Consider the following 12959-nt stretch of genomic DNA (forward strand, 5'->3'; position numbering starts at 1 on the left):
TTCAGTGCTAAACCATCTGCATTCAACCCTGAAATCGGAAAGTTCATATTATTAAAATTTCTTTTTTGTTCTATTCCTTTACGTTGAGTTTGAACGGGTTCCCATGCTAAGCAATACTGTTTGCCCGGACGTGGAGCTTCCTGTTACTCTTGTAGTGGCAAGGCTCGATTTACACTCGTATTAATAGAGGGGCTATAGATGGGCCTGGCTTACATCCCAGCTGGAGGTCTAATGACAGCAGCCCAGGAAGTGTCATCCTGTCCAGGTCACTGCAGGGAAAGCAACAACAAAAACATGGATGTTACCCTTTTCACACTAATGCTCTGCTCTACTGTATCCTGCCATCTCATATTTATCAGAGCTGCCCATGAGTCTTATTTGAGCTGCTTTTAGAGATGCTTACACCATTCATGGCAAAGCAGAGGACAAACTAATCCTGGTGACATTTGCGGAAAACTTCTTGTTAGATCTGTTAGCTTGGCTGTTGCTATGCTAATGTCAGAGACAACAGTGATTGGTCGAGTGAGTTCACCTCACCTGCATAAGTTTGCAAACAGCAAGCAGAGAGTGAAAAAAGTAATATCATATTTTCACTGTCCGAAATGTGTTTGACATGAAAGATATGAGTTCTACACATTTGAATTAATTTATTTATGCCTAAAGAAGAAGCGCAAATAAATGACATGTGGTGACAGCTTTACCAGTCTCTAACACAATCGATTAAATACAGTTCTAAGTAATTTGAACCATAACATACATAAAAATATATTCACGTTAATATAAATGATTAGCCAAAAGAGGTCAAATGTGGCAAATATGTTTTCGAATATGAAGTAGAAGAGGAAATATCAGCATGTTAAAAATTTTAATATGCAGTATACTGCTTCAAATTGTTTACTTTGGGAGGTTTAGTTATGACGTTATGTTACAACCATGCCTGGATCATCCTATGGGTTTTATGGGAGCGTGCTCAAACCACTAGAGGGCGCCCATAAGCAATAACGACAAAATGTAAACAGTTGTCAGAAACTTTACGAGCAGCACAGTGGTTAGAAAAGTTTAACTTGCTTCACTTTTGTCTTTGTGATATATTACACACACATTTAGTTGGTAACAGATTCTATTTTCCACTTATTCTTCAATTTAAATTAACAAAGCATTATTTTTTCTCCATTTTTGCATGCTAAATATCAGGACTAGAATGGGTGTCCACAAGTAAGATGTCTCTTAGGCTCCCCAAATTTTCATCTAAAGCATAAAACCATTCAAATCTGTCTGATATAAGAGACAATGAGTAAGTAAGAGAAGCTTACTGCTGTGCATGTGTCTGTCACAAATCATCAAGCTGTGCTGCTGTCGCCATGCTGGCCTTAACATGACCAAGCCTATAATTCTACACCCCTAAATGCCCCCACCACACACACACAAACACTTCTCCCCCAGCACTGACCCTGTTCTCTCATGCTGCGCCAGAGCAGTTTGCTCGGCCAGGACACTCACACTGCTGGTTATTTATATCATAACAGGGTGGAAGGGAATTAACTGCGTTATTTTTTTCCCACCTGTTTTCAGACCCACTCCACCTCCTGCACTAAGAGTGGCTACCAGTCCAACCAGTCCTAGAGTGAACAGTCTTAGCCAGTCTTAGCACAGGAGGCTGAACATCATGGGACAAGCCCAGCAAAGGGGGTGTGGCTTGCCGGAAAAGGAGTGGGAAAACAAATAACACAACTCCACCTGTTCAACTTGCTCCCACAACTTGCTCTCTCTGGAGGAATTCAGATGCCAGCAACTCTTATCACTGCTGTTATAAGTTAATACTGCTTTAAACACGTTACTATCTTTATTATTAATGCCAGTGGTGTATTATCATAATTATTTTACACATGGCCATGTTGAGCTGAAAAGCTTTGATCTTGACCCGTCAGCACATTTTTGGGCTATTAATAGTATCCAGATCCCAAATAGCACCCTGTTGGACACAGGGTTTACTCTTTGGTGTGCCCTATGCAGTGCACTGTGTAGGGAGTAAGAAGTTTGAGAATCAGCCAGCATCTTAGATTAAGGTGAATGAAAGAAATGACCCGCAGTCTGTGCCCGTGTCCCAGACTGAGTGGATGATTATTGGCGGGGCGGCGGGAGGAGGGTGGGGGGGGGGGGGGGGTGGTTCAGGGGGTCTTTAAGAGCTGTGCTGGGTATCAGTGTAACCTGAGCTGGACGCAGCGACAGCTGGAGAGAAAGGGGAAGGCAAATAACTGCCCTGGCTTTTCCTTACGAAGCCCCACTCAGAGAAGCATCAGGGCCCGGAGATGGCAGCCCGGTCAGTTTGGTCAGTTTTGACGTGCTTGGTGGTGGCTGTGCTTGTGGTCACTGCAGGAAGAGGTAAGTGTGCTTTTTTGGTGGGCCTACATTTGAAGTCCTGTTGTTCGGTGGTGGTTTAAGCATTTAAGTTTGAATGGGAGTCCACACTTCAGCTCCTCCCTCTCAGCACTACAGAACTTACTCCTTAGTTTCATAGTAGCTACTGAACAGCAAGTCTGCAATATCTCTCTCCCTTATTCTGTCTCTCTCTTCTCTCGCCTGCTTTCTTCCTCTCCCTCACTCACTCTCTGTTGCTCTCTCTGTTCTCTTTTTCTTCTGTCTCTTGCTCTCTTGTTTTCACTTTCTCTTCATCTTTCTCTCTTATTCTCTCTCTCTCTCTCTCTCTCGCTCTCTCTCTCTTTCATCCTCTCTCTCTCTCTCTGCTTTGTGTTTTGTGGTGGGATACACGGTGTCTATCAACATCCTTCTCAAAGTTCTTAATAACAACATTGTATTTTTTAACATTGGCACCTACAATAGACTATAGCTGGGGCTCCTGTGTGTCTAAGCATTGGCCAGATCATCAGGAGTAAATAAACAAACAAACAAACAAACAAATAAACAAATACTTTATCACAGTTTTTTTTTCTACAACTGCTGGGACAATCATTTATTTTCACATCCATTATCTCCCTCTCTCTCTCTCTCTCTCTCTCTCTCTCTCTCTCTCTCTCTCTCTCTCTCCCTCTCTCTCTCTCTCTCTCTCTCTCTCTCTCTCTCCCTCTCTCTCTCTCTCTCTCTCTCTCTCTCTCTCTCTCTCTCTCTCTCTCTCTTAGTCAGTGCAAATGAGGAGTCCCAGCTGATAGCGGACAAGTTTAAGAACTACAATAAGAACATTCGCCCGGTGAGGCACCCTGACGATAAAGTAGAGGTCCAGGTCAAACTGACCCTGACCAACCTCATCTCCCTGGTAATGGCCTTCTGACCAACACTCTGCACTTCACAGCTACAGTAATAAATCCAGAGATGTACATCCTGTGCTAGAATGTCATACAGTATTGAGATGACCGTAGATAGAACTTAGTAATGAGACTTCATATGTATTGTTTATTGTAACTATTACTTAATTTGCTGCATTAATAAGGAAATCCTGCTTGTTGACAGAATGAGAAGGAGGAGACGTTGACCACCAATGTGTGGATTGAAATGGTGAGTAAACAGCTGAGTCTATTTCCTCCTAAACCCTAACACCTAACCCCCTAAGCCTAGCTTAGTTCAGTTTCAGCAAAATGCTTGAGCAAAATCATTCTTTTTATTTTCTTCTTATTTATTCTTTTTATTTTGTGTGTAAGAAATTAATTTCCTGCCCCAATAAACAAAAAGGTACAAAGACTTAATATTTCCTCAATCAAGCAATACAGTCATACCAAAGGTTTGAGCAGTCTCGTTCATACGGCATTATGTTTACATTGATATAATCTCTGAATGTCCTCTACAGAGCGCACGCTTGAGTAACGTACACATAATGAACTAAAACATTCCTGTTTTTCTCATTTTAGTGCACAATTTCTATGTATTGAGTTTAACATGTTGGAAAAAATTTTATATTAAGTGTGCCCTAACTTTTGCACAGGCCACATTTGATGTGTTTTTAGTTTGTTTGTTTTCCAGTATATTCAGTTCAGCAAATAAACAGTAATTTTGCATTCAAATGTGCAGAAGTGTGTTCTCTGTAGATAATATGTTCAATGTTAATTGGGCGCCCAAACTTTTGCACATGACTGGATGTCAGGAGTGACCCTCTGTCACAGTCACAGTCTGACGTTTCTGCAGCTTTACTGCTCTTGTTGTGCTGATTGGTCCTCAAATCCGCTCTGGTCTTTCCTTTCTTTCTTCTTCAGCATGGCACTGTTTTCTTCTTGGCAGTCTGTCTCTGGTTCTCCCTCAGTCTCTTTCTGTCTTCGTTATCAATGCAGTCTCCTCTCTTTCATTCTCAACCACTTTTCTTCTTTTATCTGATATTCATTCGTATCCCTCTTCTTCTTCCTTCTCTCTCTCTCTCCTGACTCTCATTCCCTGCTGAATCTTGCCTCTGGACCTCTTCTGGCTCTAGCAATGGAACGATTATCGCCTGGCGTGGAACACCTCCGACTACCACGACATCGGCATCATCCGTGTGCCGTACAACACGGTGTGGTTGCCGGACATAGTGCTGGAGAACAAGTGAGACCCTGCAGAAGGATGTTTCTCTCTCTCTCTCTCTCTCTCTCCCACTCCCTCTCTCCTTTCATTGTCCTTCAGTACTATTTTGCCCCCTCCTGTCCCTCCTATTGATCTTGTTGAGAAAACAAACTGTGGACTCATCAGCAGGTCAAGACTGCTATACTATTTTCCTGCACACTAAATTAGAAACCAGCAGAAATGTTTTAGTTACTGAATCATTCATAGTAGATACTCAGAAAGTCAAAGTAGCTCCTTTAAATTCATAGAAGTTACTGAATAATTCATGGCAGTTACTGAATGTTTCATTGCAGTTATTGAATAATTCATGGAAGTTACTGAATAATTCATTGCCGTTATTGAATAATTCATGGCAGCTACTGAATAATTCATTGCAGTTATTGAATAATTCATGGAAGTTACTGAATAATTCATTGCAGTTATTGAATAATTCATGACAGTTACTGAATAATTCATTGCAGTTATTGAATAATTCATGGAAGTTACTGAATAATTCATTGCCGTTATTGAATAATTAATGGCAGCTACTGAATAATTCATTGCAGTTATTGAATAATTCATGGAAGTTACTGAATAATTCATTGCCATTATTGAATAATTCATGGCAGCTACTGAATAATTCATTGCAGTTATTGAATAATTCATGGAAGCTACTGAATATTTCATTGCAGTTATTGAATAATTCATGGAAGCTACTGAATAATTCATTGCAGTTATTGAATAATTAATTGCAGTTATTGAATAATTCATGGCAGTTACTGAATAATTCATTGCAGTTATTGAATAATTCATGGCAGTTACTGAATAAGTCATTGCTAAAACTGAATAATGCTTAGTAGTTACTGAAGAATTCATAGTAGTTTGCGAGTCATTTGTAGTCGATACTAAATAATTTATAGCAGTTACTAAATGATTAAAAGCAGTTGCTTGTAAATTCATAGAATTGTTTAGTTTAATGATTCATGTTTCAAGTTTAATGATCCATTGTAGATTGGGAGTAGTTTAATCAGATACTGAAGAATTATAGCAGTTAGTGAATAATTAATTAATTAGTTCATTAATTAATTCAGAGAAATCAATCAATTGAAAAGAAACAAAAACAACAATATTTATGTGAGATAGTTTTGTATTTTGTACAGTGGAAGTTGTCTGGAAAGTTTACTTATCGTACAAAACACTTTTGGTCTCAGTTCTGGTGCCCTCCTTTCCACAGTCCACAGTAGTTAGTGGATAAGAAGCCCTAATATTAATAACCGAATAAGAGGTGCTCAGTATAAGCTGTTTCTCATCATCAGTCTAATGTTGCCCTCTCAATCTCCTTCTCCCTCTCTCTGCAGCATTGATGGTAAATTTGATGTAGCATATTATGCTAACGTGCTGATCTACAGTGATGGCTCTATGTACTGGTTGCCTCCAGCTATCTATCGCAGCACCTGTGCCATTGAAATCACCTATTTTCCCTTCGACTGGCAAAACTGCACACTGGTCTTCAGGTAGGCTGACTGGAGAACATGGATTAATAATTGCTATCCTGATATTCTACAAGGCAAGATGCTAACCAAATGCTCTAGTCACATCTGATATGTTCCCATTCACTTTGTTAGAAACCCCTAACTTATACTTCCACTCACTGGCCACTTATTAGAAACACCTACCTTATACATCCACTCATGGGCCTCTTTATTAGAAACTGCTACTTTGTGTTTGGACCCACTGGCCGCTTTATTAGACAGATCAACCTTGTACTTCCTCTCACTGGCAACTTTCAGAAACTCTTACCACATACTTCCATTTACTGGCCACTTTATTAGAAACACCTAACTTTTGCTTCCACTCACTAGCCACTTTATTAGAAACAAAATCTTTGCATTTCCATTCAATGGCCACATTATAGAAACTCCTACATTGTGCATCTACTCACTAGCCACTTTATTAGAAACACTTGCCTCATACTTCCATATACCGGCCACTTTATTTGAAACAGCTGTCTTGTACCTCCATTTAATGGCCTCTCAATTAGAAACCTAAATTACGTGTTTACTCACTGCTCACTGTATATCAAACCCTTGTGCAGCAGGGAGTGGTCTACCAGTCAGTAATATCCAGCCAAGAGTAGCTCTGTGGTCAGAAATTGACCACTGATGAAAATCAGGGACTCCCACTCCTGAGAACTCCACACTATACGCTTTTCTTTTGCGCTTTCTCTCATCCAGCACACACCTAATTCAATTCATTAACCTAAATTAATAAACTTCTGATGCGCTGGGTCAGGTGTTAGAGGGACAGTACAAAAAACATGGAGAGTTTGGGGTCACCAGGACTGACTTCAGGTAACTACTCGGCTACAGGGTGACTAACACAAACTGGGCATCAAAAGGGCTACAGTCGCCAACTGTACACCAGCATGGTAGACCCACAAGGGAGGGGTTTCTAATCAAGAGGCCCATGAATGTAAGTTCCAATTCAATGCAAAGACAACTTGTAGTAATCATAACAATTGCCTGGCTAACAGTGTACATAATGCACACCTACTTATAGTTTCTCCTTTGACTCTGTGTGGTAGGTCTCAGACATACAGCGCCAATGAAATTGACATGATCTTGGCTATCGATCTAGAGACTCACAAACCCATTGAATGGGTGGACATCGACCCAGAGGCCTTCACTGGTAACATACACTCAGATGTACAAAACACTATCAGAGCAAAACCTGAACACCAGCAGCTCAGCTCACAGTGATTCAGTTTAATTACAATGATTTAGAAAATGATTCTGTGCCTCACAAATAGGAATAGACAGATATGACTGGAGGAACTGTTTATACAAGAGTGGGATACAGACAACATTGACATGCATCAGACTTTAAGTTCTCATCACAATTATGTTTATTTCATCATAACCTCACATTTTTCTAAGCATACAATTATCTAAAATGTCTGAGTACGCTGAAGCATTAAGATTTCCCTTCTAAGGTGCCAAGGCCAACCCCTGAAAAAAAACCTCACAGCATTATTCCCCCTCCACCAAACTTTACAGTTAGCACAATGCAGTCGGGCAGGTAATGTTCTCCTGGCATTCACCAAACCCAGACTCATCCATCAGACTGCTAGAGAAGCATCACTCCACAGAATACATTTCCACTGCTCCAGAGTCCAGTGGTGGCGCTTTACACCACTCCATCTGATGTTTGGCATTGTGCTTAGTCATGCAACATCATTGTGCTGATGTTAAAGCAGAGGAGGTTTGGTACTCTGCAGTTACTGAGTCAGCAGAGCGCTGGCAACTTTTATTTTATAACTTTACATGGTCTGTCACTTTGTATCAGAGTTGCTGTGGTTCCTAAATGCTTCTACTTTTCCATAATGTCACTAACAGTTGATCGTGGAATATCTAGGAGGGAAGATTATTTTTCCTAATTGACTTGTTGCAATGATGGCCCTCTATTAAAGTACCATGTTCGATTTTAATGAGCTCTTTAGAATGATCCATTCTTTCACTAATGTTTGAACAGGCAGGCTGCATGGCTTGTTGATGATTTTATATACCTTTGGCAATGAGACTGAATGAAACACCTGAATTCAATGATTAAAAGGTATGTCCTGATACTTTTGTGCTTTTGTTTGTATATGACGAATTGATGTGTTTTTTTTTTCACACCTGCTGAACCACAAAAATGACCAACAACAACAGCAACCAAAACTATCCACTCATAGTTTTACTGTCCTGCTGGCACTGATCCATCCACCTGTCTCTGCAGAGAACGGAGAGTGGGCCATCAAGCATCGCCCGGCGCGCAAACTGACCAACCCGCGCTACTCTCCAGACGATCTGGAGTACCAGGAGGTGTATTTCAACCTCATCATCCAGAGGAAACCTCTCTTCTACATCATCAACATCATCCTGCCCTGCTCCCTCATCTCCTCACTGGTTGTCCTGGCCTACTTCCTGCCTGCCCAGGGTCAGCACGTCTTTACTGTCACATCCTGTTAGATCTTAAGTTTGGAATCATTTCATATGAATAACTGTTGTTGGTTTTATTCAATAATAATAGTTTATACAGTGTAGATTTAATTACTTTAAACTACACATGGGAACGTATTTTGGATGTCTTTTGGATGGATCTTCATTCTAGATATAAACTTTATTCCTACAAATGATTTGAAACCTGTGCAGTTGTAGAGTAGCAACATCATTTTGCTTTTCCCTGTCTGTTTTCTCTCTGTCGTAGCTGGAGGGCAGAAGCTGACTGTGTCTATCTCAGTTCTCCTGGCTCAGACTGTCTTCCTCATTCTTGTTGCTCAGAAGATTCCAGAGACCTCTCTCTCAGTCCCTCTCATCGGCAAGTGAGTGTCCATTATGTATATATATATATATTATATAGGAATAAAAACAGTGTTTTTCATCCTCATTTCTGTTATATTGTGTTGTTTCAGTGTTCCCTTTATTTTTAGGGCAGTGCAGTATAAGGTTGATCACCACAGACAGGAACTTTAATTTGTCTCCGTATATTTAGGAAAGAACAGAAAACCAGTTTACTCAAAATGCTCATCACATAAGTCAGTGGGCTGATGTTGGATTCTGTGGTAGTTGACTATACGCTACAGGTACAGCATGTAACGATTCTGCTTCACTAAAAGCCCTTTCTGGTGGATATCTCTGTCCCAGGTACCTGATCTTCGTCATGTCCGTGACCACACTCATCGTCACCAACTGCATCATCGTCCTCAATTTCTCCCTCCGCAGCCCCAGCACACACACCATGTCTCGCACCATCAAGCACGTATGTCTCAGCGTGTGTTGAAGTGATATGTATTGTAATGAAACCTCCCTGCTGTTCCTGTAAAGCTCAATTCTGTCCATTTTGCTTCTGACATCAAGCCACTCTAAATGCCTTTCTTACATGTTGTTTACAACAAGCAGTGTCCAGTTTCGCTGGACTATATACACAACTGGTCTCCAACCCTGGTCCTGGAGAGTTACCTCCCTACAGAGCCTAGTTCCAAACACAATTTGCCACACCTGCTCCAGCTAATCAACCTCTTCCCACATTCCTGAATGGCTGGATTAAATGTACTTATTGGATACAGGTTGGAACTAAACTTCCTCCTCTGCAGGAAGATAATTTGAGGACATTTCTGCTTGTACAATTGATGATGTACACCAGCAAAGTGGAACTTCATGGTCAAGGTTTCTAATAAACTAGCCAGTAAGTGTAGTTAATACTGAGCTAAGGCTTTGATCCTTATCTCTCCTCCCTCTCCTACTCTTTCAGATTTTCCTGGAGGTGGTCCCTCGTTTCCTGGGCATGGCCCCTCTGGTGGATGATGGTGAGGAGGAGAGTGGGATGGGGGGAGTTAGGGAGAGGAGGCGCAGCTCCTTCGGTCTGATGCAGCGGGCTGAGGAGTATGTCCTGAAGCAGCCGCGGAGTGAGATGATGTTCGACAAACAGAGAGAGAGACATGGACTGACACGATCCTTTGGTAAACGATACAAAGTATTCATTACACTTTATTTGGTAATGATCAAGGCTTTTCCATCACAGGAACAAAGCTGATCTATTTAAAGTACCTGAACATGCAAAAGACGTATTGAATGTGATGCCTAATTGGACAACAATCAGTCAGTTAATGATACAAAAGAGCTCAAAAATATTGTGCTGACCAGACTACATCACAGAGACTAATGTTTGCCTATAATGCGCTAACATTCTGTGTTGTTCTGTGTGTGTGTGTGTGTGTGTGTGTGTGTGTGTGTGTGTGTGTGTGTGTGTGTGTGTGTGTGTGTGTGTGTGTGTGTGTGTGGCTCCCTCTAGTGGATGCTATAGATGTGAGCAGCACTGCTACTCTGTATAAGAGTCTGGCTAAGGCAGCACCAGAGATTAAAGAGTGTGTGGATGCCTGTAACTTCATCGCAGAGAGCACCAAACAACAGAATGACATTGGATCTGTAAGTGTGCACGTGTGTGTGTGTGTGTGTGTGTGTGTGTGTGTGTGTGTGTGTGTGTGTGTGTGTGTGTATTTGGGTCTTTGCAGGGCCCAAACTTCCTCAGGATGGACAGTCCCAGTTAAGTGATAGCTGATGTTAAAGGAGAATTCCAGCAGTTGTTTCAAAATTTCTGCATAAATCGATATTTGAGATTGCCATTCAGGGTGGTTTGATGTGAAATGCTCCCTTCTAGAGAAACTTACTAACTTCTACTAGCACAGCTGGTGATAGAAACCAGTGGTCACAATGCGTACAGCACAAATGTAGTCATTTTATTTACAGGGTTTTTTTTGTATAATCTTGAAACTGATTGCGGTAAATCTGTTATGGTAATTCTGAACGACAACAAAAAATTCTAAAAAAGTGAAAATTATTATTATTATTATTATTATTATTATTATTATTACTCATCATCGTAACCATGGTAACAACTTTCAGCGAGGGGGCTGTTAGAGTCATGAAACTTTTCAGATGTCTGGTTTCTATCACCAGCACTGTGAACGATTCTGAACCTGTCATATTCTCAATTATGGAACATTTCATGCCAAACCACTCTGAAGGACTGTTGTAGATTTAGGTCTTAAAATTCAGTGGAATTGCCCTTTAACTTGCTTTGTCTTTTCCCTCTCTTTTTCACCCTCTCAGGAGATGGAGAGTTGGGTCCTGATTGGGAAGATGATTGACAAAGTTTGCTTCTGGGCAGCAATCTTGCTCTTCTCCATTGGAACGGTGGCCATCTTCCTCATGGGTCACTTCAATCAGGCGCCGGAGTACCCTTTCAGTTGGGAGAATAAAACATACACTCCTGAATAAAGGAGTAGCCCTGCATCAGAGAGAGAACAGACAGGAGAAGAGAGAGAGAGGGGGTGAGAGAAAGACACACCCTGAGAGAAATCTAAAAGCATTTATTAAATCTAATGAGACTGTGATCTATATTTACCTAAAACTCTAAAGGCCTCCACTTATTGTAGACGTTTTGGGGCTGAATGCAGTCGGGTCTGAAATCATTCACCACCCTTACTATGAATGTTGATAAATGCTTTCATTAGACACAGAAGCTTTTATCACTTAACCGACAGGAACAAGGACTTCATGTCATCTCTTTTACTTAAACTCTTAAAAATCAAGGTTCCTCAATGGTTGCCTGTATGTACCCATCTGGAAACACCTTTAAACCGGTACAGAGGTTTTACATTATGTGAAGGTACTGTAGGTTTTCTGTTTACAAACCTTTCTAAAGAAACACACTTGTAAAGGTTCTTGAGGGAACCAAAAGTGGTTCTTCTTTGTCATCATTACCAAGAACAATTTCACGGCCCATATCCTGCTTTTTTTGTATTTTACTTTTTTTTTTACCCCTCATAACAGTTGTGTTTTGTATATCAGTTTTGTATATCAAAATGGTCATAATTAAATTTTACATGACTGTGCCTTTAAGACGGATATACTATATGGCCAAAAGTATGTGGACACACTGGGTCATACTGAAGAGTGATGTTAAACATGGCACTGTCATAGGATGTCACTTTTGCCACAAGTTAGTCAGTGAAATTTCTGCCTTGGTAGATCTGCCACAGACAACTGCAAGTGTTAATTTTCTTTCAGCCACAAAGTCATAGATCATGCAAACTAAACAGCATAGCGCATAAAAATGACACATTCTCGGGAGCTTCATGAAATGGTTTTCCATTGCCGAGCAGCTGCACAGAAGCCTAAGATCATTTTGGGCAATGCTAAGTATGCCACCACTATACTCTGGACCAGTGGAAATATATGTTCTGGAGTGATGAATCACACTTCGCTATCTGGCAGTCTGATGGTTTGATCTGGGTTTGGCTGATGCCAGAGTGCATAGTGTCAACTGTAAAGTTTGGTGGAGGAGGAATAATGGTCTGAAGCTGCTTTTCAGGGTTTGGACTCACCCCCACAGTTCCAGTGAAAGGTAATATTAATGCTACAGCTACAAGAAGAAAGCGCTTTCTTGTTCCATCATGTTCCATCATGCCCCGTGAACAAAGCGAGGTTCATAAAGACATGGTTTGATAAATTGGTAAAATTGATAAAATGGTGTGTAGGAACTTCACTGACCTGCACTGAGCCCTGACCTCAATCTTTGGGATGAATTGGAATGTCGATTGGGACCCAGGCTTTCTCGTCCAACATCAGTGCCTGACCTCACAAATGCTCCTTTGACTGAATAACAACAAATTCCCACAGACACTTACCAAAATCTTTTGGAAAGCCTTCGCAGAGGAGTGGAGGCTGTTAAAGCCACAAAGAGAGGGGCCAACTTTGCATTAATTCTCATAATTTTGTCCAGCAAGCTCATATGTGTCCACATACTTTTAGCCATATAGAGTAAATGGAAATGAGCTCTGCATTGATTGGCTGCCCTTTATTGTGCCTAACTCAAAAGCACTCAGAACTGAAACA

At 40.9% G+C, this 12959-nt stretch overlaps 1 protein-coding gene across 2 annotated transcripts; it reads left to right on the forward strand.

The window, feature by feature from the left end:
• The first annotated feature begins 2227 nt into the window (after nt 1–2227).
• chrne (cholinergic receptor, nicotinic, epsilon) lies at nt 2228–11472 on the forward strand. 2 transcript variants are annotated; one of them, XM_017700347.2, is made up of 12 exons: nt 2228–2382; nt 3138–3271; nt 3466–3510; nt 4415–4524; nt 5880–6035; nt 7106–7209; nt 8299–8499; nt 8770–8884; nt 9207–9321; nt 9814–10021; nt 10354–10487; nt 11172–11472. In XM_017700347.2, the coding sequence occupies exons 1-12, from the start codon at nt 2310–2312 to the stop codon at nt 11337–11339; spliced, it is 1563 nt and encodes a 520-aa protein (XP_017555836.2). In that variant the 5' UTR covers nt 2228–2309; the 3' UTR covers nt 11340–11472. The 2 variants fall into 2 exon arrangements, with proteins under 2 accessions (XP_017555836.2, XP_017555845.2); XM_017700356.2 differs by lacking the exon at nt 10354–10487 and having other exon boundaries at nt 11172–11297.
• The last annotated feature ends 1487 nt before the right edge of the window (nt 11473–12959 follow it).

The sequence above is a fragment of the Pygocentrus nattereri genome, chromosome 23, assembly GCF_015220715.1.
Source record: "Pygocentrus nattereri isolate fPygNat1 chromosome 23, fPygNat1.pri, whole genome shotgun sequence".
Lineage (NCBI taxonomy): Eukaryota > Metazoa > Chordata > Actinopteri > Characiformes > Serrasalmidae > Pygocentrus > Pygocentrus nattereri.